General features: G+C 39.5%; 1 protein-coding gene across 1 annotated transcript in view; it reads right to left on the reverse strand.

Annotated features, from left to right (window-relative positions):
* Positions 1-26,387, reverse strand: part of LOC308678418 (sodium channel protein type 5 subunit alpha-like) — a gene marked incomplete at its 3' end in the record, with an annotated part of 408,240 nt that overhangs the window by 247,021 nt on the left and 134,832 nt on the right. The window contains exons 6-7 of the mRNA XM_081345599.1: positions 25,648-25,739; positions 2,128-2,358 (exon numbers count right to left, since the gene is read on the reverse strand). Of these exons, the coding sequence (XP_081201725.1) occupies positions 2,128-2,358; positions 25,648-25,739 (323 nt within the window). The remainder of the gene's footprint in view (positions 1-2,127; positions 2,359-25,647; positions 25,740-26,387) is intronic.

The raw sequence follows: 26,387 nt of genomic DNA on the forward strand, positions 1-26,387 counted from the left end.
AAGAGAATGTGAAGCAAAGTAGAGCCCAAAGATTCACACTGAGCTTTACTGTATATTATCAGGAAAATAAGAAGTTAATATACAGGATCTTGGAAATGAAATAAAGCAAAACTCTGGAACTGATTTATGAGATAATCCATTAAGCTAACTGTAATATATTGGGCTTGCTTGTTACACCATGTGGTAAGGGCTGGTAGGCTGTTTAAGCTGGGAGCTAGCTAACCTCAGACAACCCGTCTCCAGCGCTGCTATTGGTTGCCCCTAGGCGGCAATGGGTTGCTTCAAACCTATTGGCTGCCACCTAGGGGCCAGGGTATAAATTGCTGCATCTGCAGCCCTGTTCTCTAGTTCAGATCCTGCAAGCAATAAATCATGATCTTTGCTGAACTCACTCGCCTCGTCTTCATTCCTGCGCAACGAACCCAGTACACAACACTAACTATCTAACATTCTGAGTTTAATTACTATATTGCCTTTCCCAAAATATAGGACTAAAAAGCTCACCTTTTTTGTAAATAATATTCTGCTTGTCATTAATGTATTAAGATAATTTCTTTCCCAGGCCTATAGTTAACCTCTGAGATCTCTTTTAGATATATTATCAAAACAAGCAGACAAACTTATTGTTCACCTCTTACTAAATTGTCATCCCATCAAAAGTTACTGCAATAGCTACTATTAGGGAGCTATTTAGCTGCCCTTAATTTTAGCAGTCTTAAGCCCCTTTTTTCAATTATCTTAGTAACTTCACTATCCAATTGCTAATAAAAAGCCACCTTCATATAACACCTTTATTCATATCTGGTAAAACCTACAGATACCTCACAATGCATGCTAAGCTTGATTAATATTAGTTTTTGTTTTTTTAAATTTGTTTTTGTGAACACAAACCACCTGGCACAAGCTACTGTGCAAGTCCAGAAGAGGGTTGAAATCAGTAATCAGGTAATAATATCCTGTCAATACAGCCATAGTACAGGTAGTCCTTGACTTACAACCAAAATTGAGCCCCAAATATCTGCTATTAAGTGAAACAGTTGTTACCGGTAAGTGAGTTTTTTTTCTTCATTTTATGATCTTTCTTGTGACATTGTTAAGTTAGTAACATGGTTGTAAAATGAATCTGCCTTCCCCTTTGACTTTGCTTGTCAGAAGGTTGCAAAAGGGGATCACATGATCCCTGGACACTGTGACCTTCATAAATATGAACCAGTTTATTTATTTTATTTATTTATTATTTAAATGTATATACCGCCCTATTCCCGTAGAACTCAGAGCGGTTTACAGGGAAAATTGTCAAGTTTCCAAAATTTGATCATGTGACCAAGGGGATGTTGCAATCGTTGTAAGTGTGGAAAAACAGTCATTTTTTCCAGTGCCATTGTAACTTTAAACAGTCACTAAATGAATGGTTGTAAGGCGAGGACTACCTATAGTCTTTTCCACAATTCCCAACTAATGGCTGATAAGCTAAGTTGCATGAAAAAATAAGCAGGGTTCCTCCTCATCCCCAGCATCCAATAACCACCACAGGATGAATACAGGTAGTCCTCGACTTATGACCATAATTGAGCCCAAAATTTCTGATGCTAAATGAGACAGCTGTTAAGTGAGTTTTGCCCCATTTTACGACTTTTCTTGCCACAGTTGTTAAGTGAATCACTGCATTTGCTAAGTTAGTAACATGTTTGTAAAGTGAATCTAGCTTCCCCATTGACTTTGCTCATCAGGTCACAAAAGGTGATTACATTATTTGAGGACACCGCAACGGTCATAAATATGAGTCAATTACAAAGCATCCAAATTTTGATCACCTGACCATGGGGAGGCTGCAATGGTTGTAAATGTGAAAAATGATCATAAGTCATTTCTTATAAGTGACGTTGTAATTTTGAATGGTCATTAAATGAAAGGTTGTAAGTCGAGGACTACCTGTATGTGTTATAGTACAGATTGAACAATGAATGATTGTAAAAAATGGCCAACGGGCAGTTTTACACACCTATTTTCAGTTGGCTTAGCAAAAAAAATAGGAGCTGTTTCAACTTTTAATGACCGGATCCATTCTGACCACCACAGGTGAGAAAATCTTGAATTTCACAGAGAGCAGTAAAGTAATGAACTTACCTGGATCGCTGATAAATTCATTCAAGGTTTGCCAGATCTTTAGATCTGAAGCAAAGGTGCCGTTGAAGGATTCAAATTCTGTGTAATCTCGGACACATTTGTTCCTGAGGTTTCCCATGAACAGCTGGAGTCCTATGAGAGCAAAAACACTCAAGCAAAAAACGGTCAGGATCATCACATCTGCAAGTTTCTTAACTGACTGGATGAGGGCTCCAACGATGGTCTTCAAACCTAAGGAGACAACAATGAAAAGTTTAAGAGTCTGGCACGTGGAAGCAGCCACCATATGAATTACACATACATGAATTAAGCGACTATATATAAGACACCATTAAGATATTTAAATTTAGTAGTTAGAGTTGTGCAGTGAGCCAGAACACACAGTTAGAGTTGATTGATTGGAGAGGGCTGGTTCCCGCGTGAGGCAATCTGCACTGTGATTGGTTGCTGTGGGTGTGGAGAGGGAGTTTCCCTTTTTTCCCACCCTTTTTCTTTTGTGTGTGCCCTCATGATTTACCTCATGATGCTTCTGCTGTAAATTGATTTACCTCACGATGCTCCTGTTTGCCTGACTATTTAGTTTACTGTAAATATTGATGTAAAATATTCAAAAACTACAAGTTCCTGTCAGTGCCTCTGACTCCATTTGGGACACCTGCTGCACAATTCCCTGACAGACACCCATCGCAAACATTTCTCACTTTTAAATTTATAGATAGTATGGCTGTGCAATGTTTCAGATTCAAAGGCAATACAGCACCTCAAAGCATGTGGGACAAGAACATAGAATCTGTCTGCAATTCCTTAAAACAGGGGTCTTCAAACTTGGCCCTTTTATGACTTGTGGATTTCAACTTCCAGAATCCCTCAGCCAGGCATGCTGGCTGAGGAATTCTGGGAGTTGAAGTTCTCAAGTCATAAAAGGGCCAAGTCTGAAGACCCCTGCCTTAAAGAAACTGCATTTTTTCCTTACAGAGCAAAAGAGATCGCTAATAAAACAATTCCCAACCACTGCCACTACCAATGAAATATTTCAAGTACCTAGCCCAGACAAAACACTTTGAAATTATGGCCATAGAAAACAGTACAACCCTGATTTTCTTATTTTTATTTTTTTGTTCTTCAAAGGGGCATCTTCTGACCGGCTCTGATTGTTAAAAGTAGTTTCTTCATATCTGCAGAAGCCACATCCATTAAACCCAAGGAACTAATTAAGATGGCCCAGACCTGCTTTAAATAAATAAATAAAATAAATAATGGTCTTCAGAACGTACAAGGCTGTACATAGGACTTTGCTATACCAAGGTAGATTACCCTGCTTTGTCAGATGAATTTCTTTGCTAAGGAAAGTCCACAGGCTTAGTGGCTACTTATATCTATTAATCAATTTTGCCTTGTATTCCTGACCTATTTCAAAGAAAATAAAAGGTAAGAAAATGGCATTTTGGAATTTCTTTCCGATTCTTTTTCCAGTCAGATCCTAGAAACATTAAGATTTGCAATTCTGGATGGACAGGATTCCACAATTCAGTGTTCAGGGTAAATACTGAATTTATTTATTTTATTTTTAATTGATTTAATAGATTTAATAGATTTTTAAAAATCTATTTTAATCTGTTTTTTAAAATGTTTATTACACACACACACACACACACACACACACACACATTTATATATTTCTAAACCACCCATTTCCCTCTGGGTGATATACAATATAATCAATAAATAAACAACATATAAAATTAGCATTAAAAGTCATTATTATTCAATATTATTATTAATCACTTTATGCCACCCAGAATCACTTCTTGTGAGTGGACACACATTCGATATACATTTGATATACATCCAAGTCTGGCTATGTGATGGGGAATGACATTTTTTTCTCAAAGCCAGGGCTGATTTATCTAGCTTATGTTTTTCATAATTCATTGTCATGCACAACTCTTATATTCTTTAAAGCAGAGTCCAAAGTGGCAGTTTTGGGGAGAAAAATCTGATTTTCTGAAAGTTTGTTGCAGAGCATAAAGGAAGAAGGTGAATAATAGAAATATGAATTTAATTCACTGCAATTAACCATTTTGCTTGTACGGAGACCAACATTTCCATTGCTAAGCAAGACAGTTGTTAAGTGAGTCTTGTCCCATTTTATGATCCTTCTTGACACAGTTGTTAAGTGAATCACTGCAGTTGTTAAGTTAGTAACCCAGCTGTTAAGTGAATCTGGCTTTCCCATTGACTTCATTTGTCAGAAGTTCACAAAAGGTGATCAGACAATCCCGGGACACTGCAACTGTCACAAATATGAGTCAGTTGTCAAGCGTCTGAATTTTGATGAATTGATCATGGGGATGCTACAAAGATCATAAGTGTGAAAAATGGACTTTAGGTACTTTTTTCTCTGCCATTGTAACTTCTAATGGATACTAAATGAATGGTTGTAAATTGAGGACTACCTATATTATCAATCCAATATCTTATGTATTTCTGGCTCTTTGCAGCTATAATGCTGTAAGTGAGCCCTTTACAATTTGGCTCCAACAAACGTTGATCCATGGTAACCTGGGAATTATAGACAACCATAGGAATTTTGAAAAACTTGTGGATTGAAAATTAGATTTTTCTGCATGTAAGGCACCCACCATGCTTGTGAGTTTTTTTTTTCTTTTTCTGCAATTAGCCTGATTTTCAAACAGCAGCTAAGCTCAATATATTTAAAACTAAAAAGGAAAAAAAATCAACCTTCCAAAATGCTCATATAAAAATGTGGAAAAATCCATGAAAACCTGTCACTAAAATAATGAGTATGGCTCACAATACGTTAAAAGAAAAAAAAATGTTGGAAGTGTCTTCCCAATCACTGAAAAAACTGTCTTAAAGGATTTTTTTTTCCTTACAGAAGATCACAGCATTAAGGTCACTATAAAAAAGCTGTCAGATCAGTTTTCTAATGAATTTTAATTGAACAGTATGAGAATAGAGATGCCAGAATAGTTATTAACCGGGAAGCTTTTCAGACACAATTTCTAAAGTTTTGACCAGTTGGGGATTTCTCCTGTTGCAGTTATGAAACGGGCTGCATTTTGTTCTTCAGCCTTGGTAGTCTCTTGCTATTTAATTTTTGGGATATGTCGTGCTATTGTTGGGGGCAATTAAGCTGACTTTGTAATAATGACGATGGGGGGGGTGTGAAAGCCTTAATAAGCAGGCATATAAATAGAATGAAGGCTACTGCTAAGCTTGTAAGCCGCCCTGAGTCTTCGGAGAAGGGCGGGATATAAATGGAATTAAAATAAATAAAATAAAAATAATAGAAAATAATATTGTTAGCTCATGATTGAAATGGTGCTCTTTGAGCTTGATTGTTTTCCTGCAGACATTTCATTACCCAACTAGGTAACATCATCAAAGCTATAATAGAGTGGAGTTTGGTCTCTATTTATATACTAGTGATTCGTGCTGTCATTGCTCTTGGTTATTCCTTAATTAAGCAGTTGTTTACAGTTAGTTTGTTTGTCCCTATTGGTAGTTCCTTGATTGGGATATCGTTTACTTCTCTAATGTTAATCTTGGTATTAACGTGTGCTCATCTGGGTATAGACTGCTGGTGTAAAGGAGATTTGATTGTATCGTTTGAATGATGTGAAGATGTTGTTTCTCTCTGTGTGCCTATTGATGGCTGATTTACCTGAGTGCTAGTTTTCAGGAATTCTCTAGTATTTTTGTGAACTTGAAGGGGGAAAAAAAATAAGAGCACACACCCCCCTCCTTTCTACCTGTGATGATGGTCTGCAAGAAGACCACCAAGCTCAGAGAGCAACAAGAACCCCAGGGGGCATATAGTTGCCAGACTGCCAAATCTAGCAAATTAAAAAAAAATGGGCAGATGAATTCATCTTGGAGGATAGTAAGAATAGCAAGATGCAAGAACTCATATTGGATTGTCCTTTTCAAGATCACACTCCTGAATCTAAAGTTGGAATAGAGAATATGGGAAAAAAAATCACATGGGCTAAGGTGACTCTAATGGAACCAGAGATTGGAGCAGGGACAGAGAAGCATCAATCTGCAATTAGTGGCCAACTATTCTACTACAAATTACTAGACTGAGTTTTTTCTCATTTGAACCTCAACACTGTACAAGCCAGGAACAGAATTTCGTAATGCAAATCACATAAAAGTCTGCTAGTTCCATCATTAGCCTATTCTCTGAAGAACTAATATTGTAGAGAAAATGCTCAAACCTCATGAAATGGTTTTTGATCAACCTAATCTATCTACAACAAGGCTGTTGTTAGGTGCAACTAGAGAAAAATGCAGCTGACCCGAACTCACTGGAATTTTATAAATATTTTCCTTCTTTCTTGGATTGACTAGCCATATGAGTGTCAATAAAATAGGCTGTAAACGTATAACTGTGACCCCTCCATTTCTTTTCAAAGGAAATTTACTGCATGCATTTTGTCAACTCTTACATTACTTTTATCACTTGAGTCATAAGCCAAATCTGTTACTAACATTTGCAAATAGTCATTGCCACGCTGAATACAGCAAGTAAAGCAGCTTTTAAGCATTTAAGGATTAAAAGAACGATGCCATCATTACAAAAACAACCTTTTAAAAAAATCAGCGTAGAGGCTTAGTAAGTACATTTTTTTTAATAAAACCTCACAAGAACTACCTCTAACAGTTAGGTTTTGAAAGATGTACTGCAATACTTCTAATTTTTCAGTTATGGAGGTTTATATAGATAGATAATCCTTACAAATTTTTTTTCTTTCATGTGTAATCTTCTGAAACATCATAACATTCCATTTTGATATTCATTCTGCCCTCCCATATATAGTATAGATAGAAAAATCCAATCCTTGTATAGTATTTACTTAAGACACCATAAGTCTAAATTGCTATCAAGGATAATTTCCTACAAAGACAAGTGGAACTCTCCAGGTCACAACAGATGGGGACATATGTTTTGTTCCCACAGAGAGAAAAAATTGCAGAAAGCTGTGGTGCAAAACAAACTTTAGAGGCAGTTTCCTAAGCACTGTACCGATGGAAATAAAGTAACATCACTTATTATTTGTCCCAAAAACAGATTTTCCATTAAAAAAAATTAAGTCAATTGTGGATGAAAAATGAATAACAATTTTTGATTTATGTCTATTTGTGTTCCATGTCTTACAATAATCAGGGATCATCTTGTATTAGTATCAAAACCATCTCTCTCCTTTATGCATCCACTTTCTAAAATAGTAGGAAATGCAAACTTCTCATTAAAAAGAATTCGTCCCTCTTAAGAAACAACTGTGGCCAGAATCCACCAGATATAAGCTTTGGCAACTTGCCAGTCCCAATTGTGGTTGCTCATTGAGAAATACCTGTATCTGGAGAAATGTGAGATTTCCTTTTCAATGCAATAAGATGAGAGTAGTTCCAGCAAGATCATCCAGGTTTGATTTCCTACTCAATTGCTAAATGGCATTGCTTGTGTCTTGGATGAAGAAGAATAGAAGATAATAGGACTTAATCTTTGTTATGCCTCCAAGTAGTTAATATACTTTGAAAGTCAACTGCCAATATATATATATTTGAATGTGGGGTGATAGAGGAGCTTCCAAGTCCAATTTAAAGAATTGGTTTTAATCTATGAAGCCCTTTGTATCCAAGATCTGGGATGCCTTAAGACTTTCTCCTCCAGATGGGTTCTAGGTAGTCATGAAGGGAGGACTTGCATTGAGTCCCAGTCCCTTGAGGAGTGAGAACATCATCATCTCAAAGCAGACCTTTTATGTGTCTCTGACTATGACACTCTGGGAAAACAAGTGCACATGGACCTCTTATCCCAAAGATGCTTTTCCAAAAGACAACTGGACTTTTTTTTTATGTTTTCACTTGAAAACATTTCACTTCTCATCCAAGAAGCTTCTTCAGTTCTGAAGAATTTTAGAACTTCCACTGAGTTCAGAATTGAAAATCTTCTTGGATGTGAAGCAAAACATTTTCAAGGAAAAAAACACCAAGAAAGTCCAATTGCCTTTTGGAAAAGTCCCTTTGGGACAACCATGACCTGGATGATTGAAAATCTCCATAGACATGGACCTCTTGGTCTTTCCTTGCAAGATAATAAATGCAATTTTGTTCAAATAGGTTTTGTGATGATGGTTGCTATTTGGCTAGGACCTGATTTTTATTACTTGAATTTATGCATAAAGTATGATTTTACTGGTTTTTATATCCCAGAATCTTGGGATGGGATAGGATTTTAAAGAGTGCATAAACCAGCGAACATACAAACAGAGGTGAGCTTCCTTATTGATGAAAAAGAGTAAGGAGCAATCAAGCTGAATGTGTGTAGCATTTCTGAGATGTTCTTTAGACATCTATAACCTATAAAATATGTTACATATTTTCAAAATTACTTTTTAATCAATCTGAACTAAAATGCCACACCCATTTTCACATTTATTGCGGATTTGCTGGTAGCAAACTGGGGGTTCATTTCTGTGAATTTTCAAGGAACTCTGATGTTCAAAAGGAAGCTGTATTTTCTGCCTTGCTCAATGACAGAATCAGGACAGTGCTCTGAACTGACTTTCTATCTCGTTGTGTAACCAACATCTCGCTGACCACGTTTCTATTTTATCACAAGAGAGTAAAACTTTTAGCCTGGCTGCTCAAGATAGTGCTGGAATAGAAATGGCATTTCGGCAGAAGGATTCTCAGACAGCACAGAAGTTGGAATATAAAAAAGATAATAATAAAAACTGTCTCTAGGGAATATTTTGAGCCTTCATAACTTTTAGCAGGGAGATATTCAGCAGAGCTTGAACTATCCACCTATTTTATAAAAACTTGGTTCAGTGGTACTCAATTTTAATTCGTTCCAGGAGGTGCAGTAAGTACCAAAAACAATGAATACTAAACAAATCTTTCCCATGAAGAATAATGTAGTGAATCACAATGAAGCCAACACATTCCAGTTTGTACATTGAGTATCAAACAAACGGTGAGTAGTAGGACAAAATCTTTGGATCAAAATGTGTTGAGGACCAAATTCGATGAGTTTCAAAGAGTTGAGTATCAAGGTACCACCATATTCCAAAAGGGCTTCAATTGTGCATTTCTTCAAACAACTCAACAACAAACCATCAATGAAACTTTCCAACTGCATTAGGGCCTCTAAGAAGAAAGGGAGCACAGATTTAATCTATTATTACCCATGTCAACATGTCAGATCTACATTTTATTAAATTCTTATTTTCAACTAACATAGATATAATAGTTGGGAATTATGTAATTGCGTGAACATGAAGATGAGAAAACTGCCTCATATTGAGTAAGGGTAATACAATTTGATTAAGTACTTCGTTGATGACAGATCTATGAATGATTAATAATCTGCTGATAACTAAGGTTAAAGTTCACAAAAGAGTGTACAGATAGTCCTTGATTTACAATTCATTTAGTGGCTGTTCAAAGTTACAAAGGCACTGAAAATGTGACTTATGACTGTTTTTCACATTTACAACCATTGCTGCATCCCCATGGTCACGTGATCAGGTTAGCAACTGATTCATATTTATGACAATTGCAGTGTCCCGGGATCATGTGATCCCCTTTTTGGACCTTCTGACAAGCAAAGTCAATGGGGAAGCCAGATTCACTTAACATCTGTGTTACTAATTTAACAACAATCCTGGTCTAAACAGAGTTTCACTAAGGGGCAGTTTCACATTTCCTGCAAGTCAGGAAAACAATCCTGGTTTAAATAGACTAAGGGTTTCATTGAGTAGGAGGCAGTTGCATATTTCCTACGAGCCAGGAAGACAATCCTTGTCTAAATAGACCAAGGATAGCATCGAAAAAGGGTCACTTTCACCCTTCCTACAAGCCAGGAAGACAATTGCAGTTTAAACAGATCAAGAGTTTCATTTATATTCCTTGCAGACAGTTGGCCCTTTGCATTCTCCAGTCTACAACCCAGTCCTTTCAGCTGTTCCAAGAAGGCTCCAAGCTCATTTGTACCACTCAGCTGACCCTAAGGACACAGATAAACCTCCAGGTGGCCTCAGTGACTCCCTTGAAGAATGCAAATGACCATCTATCTACAAGTAATATAAATCCTTCCATTCCCCACCATCCAGTCAGAGCTGAAGAAGCTTCTTGGATGAAAAGAAAAACATCTTCAAAGAAAAACAAGAAAGTCCAGCTGCCTCTTGAAAAAGCACCTTTGAGACAACCATGATTTGGATGTTTGAGAATCTCTATAGATCCTGAATAGGAGGCACTTTCACACTTCCTATATGCCCGAAAGGGACGCAGTGGCTCAGTGGGTTAGGACGCTGAGCTTGTCGATCAGAAGGTCGGCAGTTTAGCGGGTCGAATCCCGAGTGCCGCGTAGCAGAGTGAGCGCCTGTTACTCACCCCAGCTTCTGCCAACCTAGCAGTTGTAAAGCACGTAAAAATGCAAGTAGAAAAATAGGGACCACTACGGTGGGAAGGTAACAGCGTTCCGTGCGCCTTTGGCATCTAGTCATGCTGGCCACATGACCACGGAGACGTCCTCGGACAAGCGCTGGCTCTTTGGCTTTGAAACGGAGATGTGCACCGGCCCCTAGAGTCGGAAACGACTAGCACGCATGTGCGGGGGAACCTTTACCTTTACCTTTACATGCCCAAAAGACAGTTCTGGTCTAAACAGACTAAGGGTTTCATTGAGTAGAAAGCAGTTTCACACTTCCTATGAGCCAGGTAGGAACACTGATTACATGGAAGAGAAGGATGGAGCTGACCAGTAAGTGTGCATGTGTAACAAGGACGGTGAAAAGCTCTATAGTTCAGGCCCGAACAGCAAGTAATCCTTCAGATCCATTGGCCTCGGATGGCCTTTTGCTCTATTCTTGACATTTTGCATGTTCAAAGTCAAACCAGTCATGAGATGACTTGCATGAATGTCCCAAAGGTGCTTTTCCAAAAGGCAGCTGAACTTTCCTGGAGGTTTTTTTCCAAGAAAACATTTTGCCTCTCATCTAAGAAGCTTCTTCTGAAGAACTGAAGGAGAGCTTCTTCATCCTAGAAGCTTCTTCGCAGAAGCTTCAAAGAAAGAAAGAAAAAGAAAGAAAGTCCAGTTGCTTTTTGTAAAAGCACCTTTGGGACAACCATGACCTAGATCAGGGGTGTCAAACTCAATTTCATTGAGGGCCACATCAGCATTGCGGTTGCCCTCAGGGGGCTGGGTGGGTGTGGCCAGGGTGGGCGTGGCCTACTGGGTGGGCATGGCTAGAGTGCGTATGGCCTACTGGGTGGGCGTGGCCAGCTCTACATCGTTCGCATCAAGGGTGCCTATGGGGGCCTGGGCAGGAGTGGGACAGATCTGAGGGTCTCTGGCAGAAGGAGGGTCTCTGGGCCAGGGCCAAGGCAGTGGGGGCCGTTCCCTCACTGTTTCCAGGATGGCTTCGAGGGGCACATGAAACCACTTCGTGGGCCGGATCCAGCCCCCGGCCCTTGTGTTTGACATGTCTGACCTAGAATGTTGGAGAACCTCCATAGATACTTGTGTGAATGTAATTTACTTATTTTTTAATTAAAGAGTTTTTTAAAAAAAATTACAATACATATCCCCAAAACCCAACCACCCCAAACCACCCCCCTTCCCCCCCACTTCCCAGAGCTGAATACAGGGTTATAGATATAATAATCATATTCTAACTAAAATTATCCATTATAAAATTAACCAAATTCATAATGTGCTTTAACTCCCCTTTAACATAGATACATTCAAATTATTAAAAACATAATAATAATAACTTAAGCAAAAATATAATCAATACTAATACTAAAATCAATAACAATATCCCTCTAAAATCTACTCATAAGCTAAGTGGAACTTTTTAGTCCCATATTTATTCTGAATATAATCTATCCATCTTCTCCAAACTGAAATATATCTTTCTTGTGAATGATCCTTCAAATAAGCAGAAATCTTAGACATTTCTGCAAGATTCGATACTTTAAGTACCCATTCTTCTATAGTAGGCAAACTATCCTTCTTCCAGTATTGTCCCACCAGTAACCGTTCTGTGAATGTAATTTATGTACTCCATTTATAAAGGTAGCAGTAGGGAAAGGACCGCTGAATGCTAACAGGAATATTGGACTATATAAAAGAGAAATTGTTGTTGCTTTTCTGTTGACATCTAGGAAATCTGAATCTGATTTGACCATCCTAGATTTGTCAATTTGTAGGATTCTTTGCTTGTTACAGGGAAGGTAGGGTAAAGGAATTATCTTAAGGGGTTGCTTGGTCACACAACATTGCAAATATATATTATTTTATGTTTAGAGTTGGCAAGCACTATTTTGGAAATGGCTGCTGCCTAATTATCCCTGGGAAGTGGGTCATCATCTATGCATTATTACATGTGGCAATCCAGTTTCTAGAGAAATCTTCCAATAAAGTAGTGCCAACATCTTTATCATGTCCTTGTTCTCTCAAATTCGTGCAAAATTAATTTGAAATGCCTGTGATGGGCAAAGCTGAAACTGAAGGGGCAGAATCGACACCCACACCCAAAGGACCTTCGCTCCTTCCGACGTGATCTAAAGACCTATTTGTTTGAACAAGCCGGCCTGGTCTGATGGGTTTTGGGATTTTATTATGTTTTTATGTATTTATCTGTTTTATTGGGCATTATGGTTTAATCTTTTCTTAATTTTTGTACTTTTGTATTTTAGTATTTATTGCCCTGTTCACCGCCCTGAGTCTTTCGGGAGAAGGGCGGTATACAAATTAAATTAAATAAATAAGAATAAATAAATAAAAAAAATATTTATTCCTTGTCACTTTTATTCTCACTCAGGTCAAAAGATGCCAAGGAGTGAACAGAAAGAGCATTTTTATTTTGGTGACCAGGTTAGACATGGTCACTTTCCCTACTTCAAATAGCTATTTAGCTATATAAATTGATAGCTATATAAATTGAATAAATAAAATAAATAAATAATAAATAAATAAATTTTCCTTCTTTTATGATTGTGCTATTAAATCTCCACAGTTCTTTTCCCCTCACTCTCTCTCTATCTCCCTGGCATTTTCTTTTACTATCCTCTCTTATTTTCTCCCCATCTCTCATTCTTCCTCCATCCCTCCCTCTTTATATCTTTCCCTCTTTTCTTTGTTTTATTCCTTCTCCCCTTCTTTCATTCTCTGTCCCTCCCTCTTTCTCTGCCTTTATGTATAGAGAAACAGGAGTATCCATGCAAAGAGAACTGCTACATATACGATAAAAATATATATCCACAAATTACATCATCAGTATTTCTTTGAACAACAGAAACAAGAGATTTTACCTAATTTGGGCAGATTGCAATCTGTGGTGCATGAGTTGAGTACAACTTGGTGGAATCTGAGATTGCACAGCCCTACCATCTACAGGGTTGCAAACAAAAGTGTTCTATTCCAACAACTATTTTATTCCAGTCCCACTAGTCAAGAACAGTAAATTATTATTATTAAATTTTTAAGAAGAATCCTTGCAATTAAAACTCAAAGTAAGCAAGGCGAGACTTCTAAAATGATCTGTTTTACTGTCCAATAAATGGTGGTCAATTTCCTCATTTGAGTTGTGTCTCATTTAAACATTGAACAATTTCTATGGCCATCAAGGATAACAGAATCAAACACATTAAGGAATGACATTATTATTATTATTATTGATTGAACTTGTATACCGCCCTATTCCCGTAGGACTCAGGGCGGTTTACAGGGCAGTTAAAACCATGAAATACAAAAATTAAGATCAATTAAAACAATTAAATTAAATTCAAGCCCCAAAAGTAAATCTAAAACCCAGTTAAATTAACAACCCCACAGTCTGGACCAAACAGATCAAAGAGCCAAGTTTTCAGGTCCTGGCAAAATGAGCGAAGGTCGGGGGCAGTCCTAAATTCTGTGAGTAGTTGGTTCCATAGGGCAGGCGCGCCCACAGAGAATGCCCTTCCCCTGGGAATAACCCGCCGGCATTCATTAACCGGCGGTACCCTGAGAAGGCCCTCCCTGTGGGAGCGCACAGGACGATGGGAAGATGATGCCGGCAGCAGGTGTTCCCTTAGATAATCTGGACCCAAGGCATTTAGGGCTTTATAGGTCATCACCAGCACCTTGAATCTCACCCAGAGGGCAACTGGAAGCCAAAGCAGCTCGCGGAAAAGAGGCGTTACACAGGAGTATCGGGAAGCTCCCATCACAACTCGCATGGCTGCATTCTGCACCAGTTGAAGCCTCTGAGTGGTCTTCAAGGGCAGCCCCGTGTAGAGGGCATTGCAGCAGTCTAACCGGGAGGTCACGAGCGCATGAGTGACTGTGCGTAGGGCATCTCGGTCCAGATAGGGCCGCAACTGGCACACCAGGCGAACCTGGGCAAAAGCCCCCCTGGTCACGGCTCCTATATGATCTTCAAAACTGAGCTAGAAGTGAGTCCTATAGGACACAAATCCATCCAGGTCTCCTGCCTGGATCCTATTAAAAGAAATGCAGCTTGCATAGCCGCACACTATTTCCATTGGTTTCAGTATTTATCAAGTGCAAGATAGCTATCAGTTACTTTGTGCCCCGATCAAATGTCCCACTGCAAATAAGAAACCATTTTTAAAAAGCATTAAAATAACAAGCAACATCAAACTTTGGAAATTCAGGACATCCTGAACACGACCCATCCCTGGTTCTCCTAGGAGAACTGACAGCATTATTCATGATTTTGATCTTTAAAGCATCCAGGCAGATGTTGGCAATCCACCACAAGACACAACAAATATTTTCCTTCCTGTAATTTGAATAGATAAATAGGTGTCTCACTGGTACGTCATCTGGTTTCATCTTCCACATGAACCTTATTTTCCCATTTCCTTTTTTTCTAAAAACTACCTTCCTGAGTCAGAAAAACATGTACGTGGCCAAGATAACAGCCCCCAAAGCATGCAGCATTTCTTGAGTACCAAAGGAATGCTATGGGGCTGGTTCGTTCAATCTCAGCAAAAGGACCTCGCTATTTTTTCCTTTTCATTCTGAGGTCCAAGTTCTGTTAGGACTTCTTCAGTCTGTTATCTTCCAGATACATTGGACCACAACTCCCAGAATTCCTAGCAGGTGGGAATTTTGGTCATCAAACCCAGGGCTTTTCAACCGGTGGTACGCATACCACCGGTGGTACATTAGCACGTGGCAGGTGGTATGCGGCCCTACCCAGCCAAGTGTAGTGGGGGAGGGAATGAGCCAGCACAGCACAGGACTTACTGTGAGAGAGTCCTCCGGAGCTGCAGAGTGGCTGGGGCGAGGCAAAAGCCCCAGGCTCACTTCCGGCTTACCCAGAAGAGAAAGGAAGAGGATGGGAGAGGAGACAGGAGAGGCTATAAAGGAGGCAGTTTGGGTGGGAGAGAGAAAAAAAGAAGCAGCCTTGGGAGGAGGCAGAGTCAGCTCTAGCTGCACTGAAGGGAAAGAAGAAGGAGGAGGAGGGTGGGGGGAGAGGAGAGGAGATCAAGCAGCCCAGCCATGAGCTGATCTACAACTTTTGTGGCAGCCACCTGTGCTGGCATAAATGCAGCGGAGGAGGTGTTGCCCTCCATGAGGAATGAAGAAAGGCAGCAATGAAGAAAGGCAGCATCAGCTGGAGGTGAGGCATGGAGGGAGGGAGAAGGAGAGTGGAAGGATTCTTATGTGCTTTTGTGACTTGAAGTTCTGGGATTTGTGCGATGTGGGCTTTATGTTCTTAAGGAATGTTTGGCAATTTCTATTTGGCTGATGGCTGATGTCTTGTGTTAGCTTCTATTGCTCTGCTATTGTTAGCTGTAAATTTTGCTGCAAGGGATTTTGAAGTATTTTTCTCCTGAATGGATTTTGCCTGCAGCATTCCTTTACTTATGAATGGAGCCATTTGCGGAGGCTGCAGCCACTACTTACTATTTTTTTTCTTTTCCTTAAGTGCCGGCTGCTGGCTCCTTAACTTTCCTTTCTAGCCAGTAGCTAATTCTTAAAGGGGAATGCACCTTTTTAAGCTAGTTCCCTCAGCTGCTTGTCTTTTGTGTCTCTAGAGGCTTTTCTTTGTTTGATAAATTTATGAAAGAGGAAAAATATGGGGTGGGGGGTTGTTTCAAATTCTTCCTTCAAAAGGAGATGGGAATGAGAAAGAGGGAGGGCGGGCGGGAAGTCCTACCTTAGCCCGTGGCCACCAGCAGCCTTGCATTGACTTTGCTTGTCAAAAGGTTGCAGAAGGAGATCACATGACCCTGGGACATTGTGAACATCATAAATATTAATCGGTTGCCAAGCATCTAAATATAAATCACATGACCCTGGGCATGCTGCAATGGTCATAAGTATGAAAAATGGTCATAAGTCATTTCAGTGCAATTGCAACTTTGAACAGGTTTTTTTTTTTTGGTCATCAGGTTTTTGACATCTTGCTAGGTAGTACACAAATATTGTCATATACTAAAAGTGGTACAATCGGTGAAAAGGTGGAAAAGCCCTGGTCTAACCCATTAGGAGGATACATTTGCCCTAGAAGTTTATATTATATGAGGACTTCCTTGTTGGTCTTATAAAACACAAACATTTGGCTCTTCCTCAAAAATCTCAAAAGACTTATTGCTAGAAAGACATTGCAGGTAGCCCTCGTCTTACAGTCAGAAATGAGTCCAAAAATTTCTGTTGCTAGGTGAGAAATTTGTTAAGTGAGTTTTGCCCCATTCTACAACCTTTCTCGCCACAGTTGTTAAGTGAATCACTGCAGTTCTTAAGTTAGTAACACGGTTGTTAAGTGAATCTGGCTTCCCCATTGACTTTGCCTGTGACAAGGTCACCAGAGGGGATCACATGACCCCAGGACACTGCAACCGTCATAAATATGAACCAGTTGCCAAGCATCCGAATGTAAATCACGTGGCCAAGGGGATGCTGCAGCAGTCATAATTGTGAAAAATGGCAATAAGTCAATTTTTCTGGTGCTGTTGCAAGTTTGGATGATCATTCAATGAACTGTTGTAAATCGAGGACTACCTGTACTTCAGTTGTAACTTTGATAACTATCAAACTATCAAACTTCTATAGTAGTTCAAAACCCTCAGCCTTAGCATTGCATAAATGTTTGTTCGTTAGATTTATATCTTTGAATTCTCTTTGGGTAAAGGATGAATCCTAATAATGAATTATACACCTGTGTATTGTAGAAAGTGATTAAATTGTAAAAAAAAAAGCCGTTATCAGCCAAAGTGGAATTTGGGGCAGGAAGGATTTCAAGCAGATTAGTAGGAATGGCTTTCATGCACAATCCTGCAATAGTAAATTTTGCAAATAGTAGGTTATTATTCCACTCAAAGGACAGATCAGCATAGTAGGATATTCACTGTTCCTCAGTGACAAATATTCATATCTGCCATGGACTACCTCATCTTCCTATTGGCGGAAACAAATACCAGTGACCTGCCTTACCTGTGGCGGAGAAAGCAATAAAAATTGCTCAGCATTTTGTACAGCAAAAAGGTTGACATGAAATCAATACGCAGTAACAGTGACAAAATAGCTAATAAACAATTCAGAGGGGAAAGAGTAGGAAGAGGATGCCCAAATGATCCCATCCTCTGTGATCACATTCTTGAAAGTGCTGGAAACAGCTTCTTTCTGGCTGGATGCACCAGAAAACACCTTAACTCGGTTGCTGAATTAACTCATTTTCTAGTTCACACAACCATTCAACCATAAATTAACCAAATGGCTCGAATAGGTACAATTCTCTGAGCCACAGAGAATAAGCCAAACTTAAAATTAAGCAAACTTTGGATGTTGCTTGGATACAATGGTTAGGTCTTCAAGGGCACTGGTTGAGCATACTATGAGTGTGTCTGTTTGTGTGTGTGTGTGTGTGTGTGTGTGTGTGTGTGTGTGTGTGTACATGCTGGCTCTCCCACTATTTTGAAGATGACAAATACAGGAAGTCCTCAATTTACAACCATTCATTTAGTGATCATTCAAAGTTACAATGGCGCTGGAAAAAGTAAATTACTACCATTTTTCACACTTATAACTATTGCAGCGTCCCCAGGGCCATGTGATCAAAATTTGGATGTTTGGCAACTGACTCATATTTATGACGGTCACGGGATCACCATTTATGACCTTCTGGCAAGCAAAGTCAATGGGTGAAGCCAGACTAACTTAACAACCAGGTTACTAACTTAATAATTGCAGTGATTCACTTAACAACTGTGGCAAAATAGATTGCAAAATGGGGGGGGAAACAACTTAACAACTGTCTCGCTTAGCAACAGAAATTTTGAATCCAGTTGTGGTCTGTCAGTCAAGGATTACCTGCATTGATCTTCTCATCTGCTCCATTCAACCCCGTACTCAGTACTATAGATTTTCACTCAATTGCATCTTTTATGTCCCTCAACTGACTTGAAGAAGGCTGGTCAGATTTCATGTGCCCAACCCTTACTAATTACTTTTTGATTTTCATTGATATGGGAAAATATTTATTTTATTACATTTAGGTGCCAACTAACTCAAAACCAATTCCAATACTCTGGAAATCTTTGGTGATACAATTAGATTAGTGACATTATGGACAGGCCAAAGGGTGTATAACTACTTCCTATCTATATTTGACACTTTTCTACTATTCCAATTGTGGACGAAAGGGTCAGAGAAAAAGAAATAAAGGTAGAAACACAGTATGTAAAAAAAAACTCGAATTTTTGCTGGATGTCCATAGAAATTAGTCTTTGGAACAGTTAACTCTGCAGAAAAAGGGGTCTGTGGACAGAGTTTTGCTCTGGGGGAGTTAATTTAACTCTGTGTGGGGATAAATCTAATCCTTTGTGCGCTATCTGACTAGGTCAACTGATCTCTTTTTGATGTTCCCAAAATGTACTAACCCTCCATTGACCCAGTTAACTGTGATGTGGGAATAGAGTATTATGACCAACAGGGATTATGGAAGCTTTGTGCCAAAATAACAGCAGCCAACAAATTCTCCTTTTGGATTAAAAGAAAAAGTATTGATTTTCAAAGCTCTCATTAAACAAAATCTCCCACCTGAATAATTCTAGACATAGGGAAGTAAATAAAGGAGTTTTTAAGAAAATCAATGATATATCTTAGAGGTATCTCTGAAATAAAAGGCGACGGATCGAATATACAAACCACAGCACTGACAGATCTTCCTATTCAATTAACAAGTGACAAGTGCATTATTTATTGCACTACATTTATCATTACATGCAAAACTTTAGTTACTATTCTGTCCTACTTTGCCCCATGGAGATAATCCAACTGATGTAGAGACATGCATTCTAATACAATTTATATTTTAATCCCAGGACATTCCTCAAAAGAGGGAATTATGTGATTACAGAAGGAAAATTTGGAGGAGATGCAGAATAACTTGAAAGTTCTGTCAGGATTGTGAAATTGTTTCTTCTCCTTTCATTTTCATTTGCCTTAAGCTAGCTAAAAGACCCTGTCATAACCAAAGCCTAGTTTTGCAGTGGGCTATGTTGCTTTCCCAGCCTGAGACACACAACCCACAACAAAATGGACCATCAGGAAACAGACGGCCACAAACAGGCGAGAGAATAGATAACAGATCAATAGCCAGTCACTCTGTCCCATTCCTTTCCAACAGTTTGGTGGCTGTGGCTAAATCTACAAGAGGGAAGGATACGTTGCCTTGAACATCTATAGGAAAGTGGGGATATAATTCTAAGAACCAATAAATAATTTGTGCAGGAGAAATTATAAGCATTCCTTGACTTAGAACCATTAATTTAGTGAACATTCAAAGTTACAAAGGCATTGAAAAAAAAAGGACCATTTTTCTCACATACGAGCATTGCAGCACCACCCCCCCCCCCCATGGTCATGTGATCAAAATTCAGACTCTTGGCAACTGATTCATACTTATGACAGTTGCTATGTCCCGGGGTTGTGTGACCCCCTTTGGTGAACTTCTGACAAGTAAAATCAATGGGGAAGCCAGATTCACTTAACAACTGGGTTACTAACTTAACAGGTGCAGTGGTTCCCTTAAGAAATGTGGTAAGAAAGTCCGTGAATTGGGGCAAAAATCAACACATTTCTCACTTAGCCACAGAAAATTTGGGTTTAATTGTGGTCATAACTTTGACTATTTTGTACAGGAGGAATTACTAGGCACATGGGGAGAGATATTCTTGAAGATGCTGAATTTAAATTTCCCCGATTTCACAAGGAATTTTCGTGGGCTTGGGTTTGGCAGTAGAATTTCTCCCACTGTTGTGGTGTGGTCATGTATCAAAAACACAGCCAACAGGAAGATTCTGATTGATCAACATGCTGATCCAAAGTGTGACAGGCCTTGTCATCTAGCATTCCACTGAGTTAGAAGACAGCCTAGCAGCCAAGGATACAAAATGTTGTGGAATACAATTGGAAATTATGCAAATACCTCATTTGGAAATGCCTTGACTGGTCGATGCTAATTATCAAGCAGTGGGGAAAATCAGGAGATTCAGCCAGTTCAAATGGGTATAAAGATTTATTGCAAGCTTAAGCGTTCTACAAGAATCTGGCAAACTAGCGGTCAAGGGAAATGAGCAGGAATTAAGAAGGCAATCAAGGTGGGCTGGACCTAGATCTCCTGTGAATGCACAGGGACTGAGGACTTATGACACATTTGACCCCTCCCTCAGGTTCAGCCTGGTCATCTCCTACACCAAGAGTGAGGAACTTTGGCCCTTTTATGACTTGTAGACTTCAACTCCCAGAATTTCTGAGCCAGCCATGTGATTAAAAAGGCCATAGTTCCCCACCTCTGTCCTACACTACAGTCTTAAATGATTCCAGGTTAGGGAGCACAGCCACAAATCTAAAATGTGGAACCTTTCACACATGGATCCTCATCTGGTTAGTGCTTTGCTTGAGGAACATCCTTAAAAAGTCGCCTCAAATGAAAAGTGAAGTGGCAGTCCAGGATTCTAGCCTCCATTTATTTAAGGAAAACCAAGAATCTACATTATGATTGGTAATACTGAAATATGTCTGGGTATGTGTGAGTCGGTCAGCTTCCATATTTCACAAAGTCTTAACTGTTGGATTTCCCTTCAGTCTGAATTCTCAAATGGATTTGGTGATCTCTTGTCAAAGTAAAAAAAAATGGAGCTGATATACTCTTTGGGAAGAATACAAGTAGTCCTTGACTTACAACAGTTCATTTAGTGACCATTTGAAGTTCCAACAGCAGTGGAAAAACTGACTTATGACCATTTTTCACACTTATGACCATTGCAGCATCCCCATGTTCACATGATGAAAATTCAGACGGCAAATGACTCATATTTATGACGATTGCAGTGTCCTGGGGTCATGTGATCATCTTTTGCAACCTTCTGACCAGCAAAACCAATAGGGAAGTCAGATTTATTTAACAATCAATCAATCAATCAATTAGAATAGAGCTGGAAGGGACCTTGGAGGTCTTCTAGTCCAATTCCCTGCTCAAGCAGGAGATGTGTTGCTAACCACCCTGTTAGTAACTTAACAACAGAGGCAAGAAAAGTCGTAACACAGGGCAAAATTCACTTAACAACTGTCCCGTTTAGAGACAGAAATTTTGAGCTCAATTGTGATCGTAAGTCAAGGAGTACCTGTACATCTAGCTTACAAAAAATCAGGGAAATAGGTTGCCACCCAGAATTTGGGTACTTAATCACTAGAGAATTTCAAGAAAAGACTGGTCAATTATTTGTCCAGGATGGAATAAGGACTCCAGGATGGAATACGGACTCCTGGCAGGGGTGGGACTAGAAGACCTCCAAAATCTCTTTCAGTTCTATGATTCTATGATCTTCAAACTCTGATCTCCTCAAGGAAATGAGTACTGCTTAAAGAGCTCAGTGGTATGGGGTTCTTGGTGCTCTCTGAGCATGGTTATTTTTTTTTGCAGACCTTTCATCGCCCAACTAGGTAACCTCATGATGATGTGAAAAGAAGGAAACATCTGCAAGGGAACAACCAAATTCAAAGAGCACCAAAGATCCCACCGTTAAAACCTAAGCTACAATATTCCTTTCTACTGGAGCTGAGTGGTGCTAGCAAAACACGGCAACATTTTTATATTTTGACTATTCTTGAAAAAGACTAAGCAAGACTGGTCCATTTAGTATTGTGAAGAAAGATCAACAGGAAACATCAAGGTTATAGCCTAGATTGGGAATCTGAGGGGGAAAAAACATCCCAGAAATCAACAGGAAGCCACTATTATTGTTGCAAGAAAAAAATCTACACCGCCGGGACATATAATTGCTAAGACCTGAGCACCACTTGAAGAGGTCTTTATCTTTCCATACATAAACAAGTGGGTACACAGTTTGTTGTACTATCGGTTAAGACACTGGGCTTGTCAACCAGCAGATTGGCAGTTCAAGACCCAGATACTGCGTGATGAGGGGAGTTCCCATCCTCACCCCAGCTCCTACCCACTTAGCGGTTCGAAAGCATGCAAATGCGAGTAGATAAATAGGTACCACTTCGGTGGGAAGGTAACAGCATTCAGTGCACCTCAGCGTAGTGTCATGCTAGCCACATGGCCACGGAAATGTCTTCAGCCAATGCTAGCTTCCTTGGCTAGGAAATGGAGATGAATCCCTCCCCCTAGAGGTGGACACGACTGGACAGGGGGAAACCTTCCCTTTTCCTTTTACCTGGCAGCTGAGCAACTTCCTTCGGCTACAGGTTTAGGAAACCCAAAAGTATTTCACTGTCTACAAACTCGCCATTAGCTTTTCTGCAATTCAGTGTGGGATCAGGGAAGGGAAGGGAAGGAGAAGGAAATCCAGACCCCTTAAAATGAAACTGCATTTTCCTCCCATGGATTTTCATTTGCCTTCTGGAAAATATGACATTCATCCCTTAAATGCTTCACAGGTGCCTCAAAACCAGCGCCATTGCTTTAGTGTCAGCGGAGAATGCTGCAGTGTGAACATTTGCCACCTAATTTAGTGGCATCTCCTAAAGGCTGCTGAATCTGCCAACCCTTGTCTCTCATCCTTCTCTCTCTAAAATAAAATAAGATAAAATAAAAATTAAACAATCTCTTTTTTAATCCTACAGTTGCCAACATCTGTTCAGGATAACCATCTACAGGTAGCTTTCGACTTACAGCCATTCGTTTTAGTGAATCAAAAAAGTGAATTATGACTGTCTTTCACACTTATGACTGTTGCAGCATCCCCATGGTCATGCAGTTAAAATTCAGTTGCTTGGAAACTGGCATGCATGTAGGATGGTTAGATCATGTGATCACCATTTGTGACCTTCTGATAAGCAAATTCAATGGGAAAGCCAGATTCCCTTAACAACTGTGTTTCTAATAACTGTGTTTTTAAACAACTGTAGTGATACACTTAACAACTGTGGCAAGAAAGGTCATAAAATTGGGGGGAAACTCACTTAACTGTCTTGCTCAGCAATGAAAATTGTGAACTGAATAGTGGTTGTAAGTCGAGGACTATCTGTACACAAAATCTGTCATGCGCAGGATTGGTTGTTTCGACATTCTTCTCTACCTGCCATGCAGGTGAAAGAAATTACACTCCAAGGAGACCTGTCCATAGATACGCTCCTAGCATATTTATTTTTCTTCATCATTCCACTTTTAAAGTACATTCCACAGCCAATTAAAAGGAGGAAAGAGGGGAAGGGGAGAGAGGAACATGAACAAATCCATAACTAAGTTACATAAGAAGGGGAGAGGAAAAAATGAATTGCCTTCATTTTTGACTAAAATAAGGCAATGTGAGAGGATGTCAAAGAGAGGAGCTGGCACCCCTGGAAATTAAAAGACGTTTCGCGAGAAGGATGCACTATTTGCCTCAGTGGGGTTTCTGAGGGGGGGAAAAGGATTTGAGAATTGTGCCCAGATTCAGCTGACACGGATTTAAATTGCTAGGCCTAATGATACTGAAGAAAGATGAATCCAGCCCTCCAACAATGTTGGAATTCAATTCCCATCCTCACAAGTGATGATGGAGGTTGTAGTCCAGGTGTCTTCAAACTTGGCCCTTTTATGATTTGTGGACTTCAACTCCCAGAATTCCTCAACCGGCATGCCTGGCGGAGGAATTCTGGGAGTTGGAGTCCATAAGTCATAAAAGGGCCGAGTTTGAAGACCCCTGTTGTAGTCTAACACATCTGGGAGTCAACAAAATGAGAAAACAAAAGTGGATTCATCATTCTGAAGGGGTTTTTTTTCAGCTACAAAAAGCATTTTTATATAAATAAAATTATTTATAAATATAAATAGTCTTTAGCCTAAAATTAATTTTATTGAAGGATCTTACTTTTTCCCAAGAGGAGTGTCGTATTTTTGCAATTTACCTCCAAACCATTTTCATGCAAAATATTTTTTTTTCAATGTATTGGGCCAAGTTTAGTATTTTTGTTCTATTTTTCTAACAAGTTGAAAAGTTTAAAACATTAGTTTGAGTGGGGGTGGGGGATCTTTGCATGTCATACTTCTGAGAGCCAATTTGAGCTATTGGTTTAAGGTGTCGGACTTAGAATAGGGCTCTCCAAGCTTGACAAATTTAAGACTTGTTGACTTCAACTCCCAGAATTCCTCAGCCAGCTTGGTGGCCAAGGAATTCTGGAAGCTGAAGTGAACAAGTCCTAAAGCGGCCAAATTTAGAGTCCCATGGATTAGAAGTATGAAAACCTGACTTTGAGTCAAGCCTCAGAACCAGACGTCAACTCAGTGACTTGACCAGTCACTCTCTCTTGGTGGAGGTGTCTGAGAAAGATGTGAGGAGCAGAACCAGGTTGTAAATTTTCTTCATTCACAGAACTACCCAGAGACTCTAGAACAGGAGTCTTCAAACTTGGCCCTTTTATGACTGTGGACTTCAACTCCCAGAATTCTCAGTCAGCGTGCCTGGCTGAGGAATTCTGGGAGTTGAAGTCCACAAATCATAAAAGGGCCAAGCTTGAAGACCCCTGCTCTAGACCTGACCTACTCTGTCAGCTCAAGAGCCAGTGTGGTGCAGCAAGGAAGATCCTAGACGGAAGCTGGGAGACCCTGAATTCTAATTCTGCCTTAGGCATAGAAGCCATCTTGGCATTGTAGGGCCAGTCCTTCTCGCTCAGCCCTAGGAAGAAGACAATAGCAAACCACTTTGGAAAACATTGCTTAGAAAACAACATGGACATGCTTGTATAGTCATGCGTCAAGACTGACCTGAAGGCACAAACACAAAAAAATTCCACCCAGATATTTTAGATCCACAAAGAATGTTTGATGCTCACCACAAAATAAAGTATGAGGGAATGGATTAAGGCCATATCAAAAAGCATTCTATTGACAGGTTCCTCTATTCCTCATTCATACCAAACCATATTCTACTGGTGGCCATTTTGCTATGGGGGAATGGCACAAAAGATTTACTGGGTGCATCCCAAGTGTTTAACCCCCATTATAATTTTTGTTTCACCTGAAATGACTGAGATTGTTTTCAGCGCCCGGAGAACTCTGAATGTTCGTAAGGCTGAGACATTGCCCAGGTCCACAAATTCTGTTATGTATCTGTAAACAAGGAAAGTTTCAGACAAGAAGAAGAAGAAGGAGACCATGACAGCAAAACAAGGACAGCAAAAGAAAGAAAAAGAAGAGAAAGAAGGGAAGGGGAGGACAGGGAAAAAAATAGTCACTTGAGGCTGAGACCAGATATGTAATTATCAGGGCTTCTTACCTGGTTTGTATGAAACAGTTTTTTTTTATTTAAAAAAAAGCGGTCAGTAGCCTAACATTCCAGAATATGAATTTTTTTTTACCTAGCCTGGTCAATTTTCTTACAAATCTGTTGAATTAAACCAAAATTGTTTGGAAACGCTCAGCAAGGCACACTTAGCTGGGGACTGTCTTAAAATGGGTCAGGCTTGTTTAGAAATGGTATAGGGTCTACTGCTCATGCAGGAATTGGACTAGATGACCTCTAAGGTGATTTACAACTCTGTTATTCTGTTATCTTAATGACGCGCTGATTACCAGAATTGGGTAAACAGCTTTTCTGTCTTGGCAATTCTCACCTGTGTTGATTTCCTGCAGGACTGCTACTAAACTATTTGTGCATTTTGGACATTTCTGATCTATGTTTTGGTTGCTGATTAGCTCATGCAAACCATCGTGTCTTTCATCTATTTAAAACAGATTCATTTATTGTATTCCGATATT

Source organism: Vipera berus (assembly GCF_964194415.1).
Source record: "Vipera berus genome assembly, chromosome: Z".
Classification (NCBI taxonomy): Eukaryota; Metazoa; Chordata; class Lepidosauria; order Squamata; family Viperidae; genus Vipera; species Vipera berus.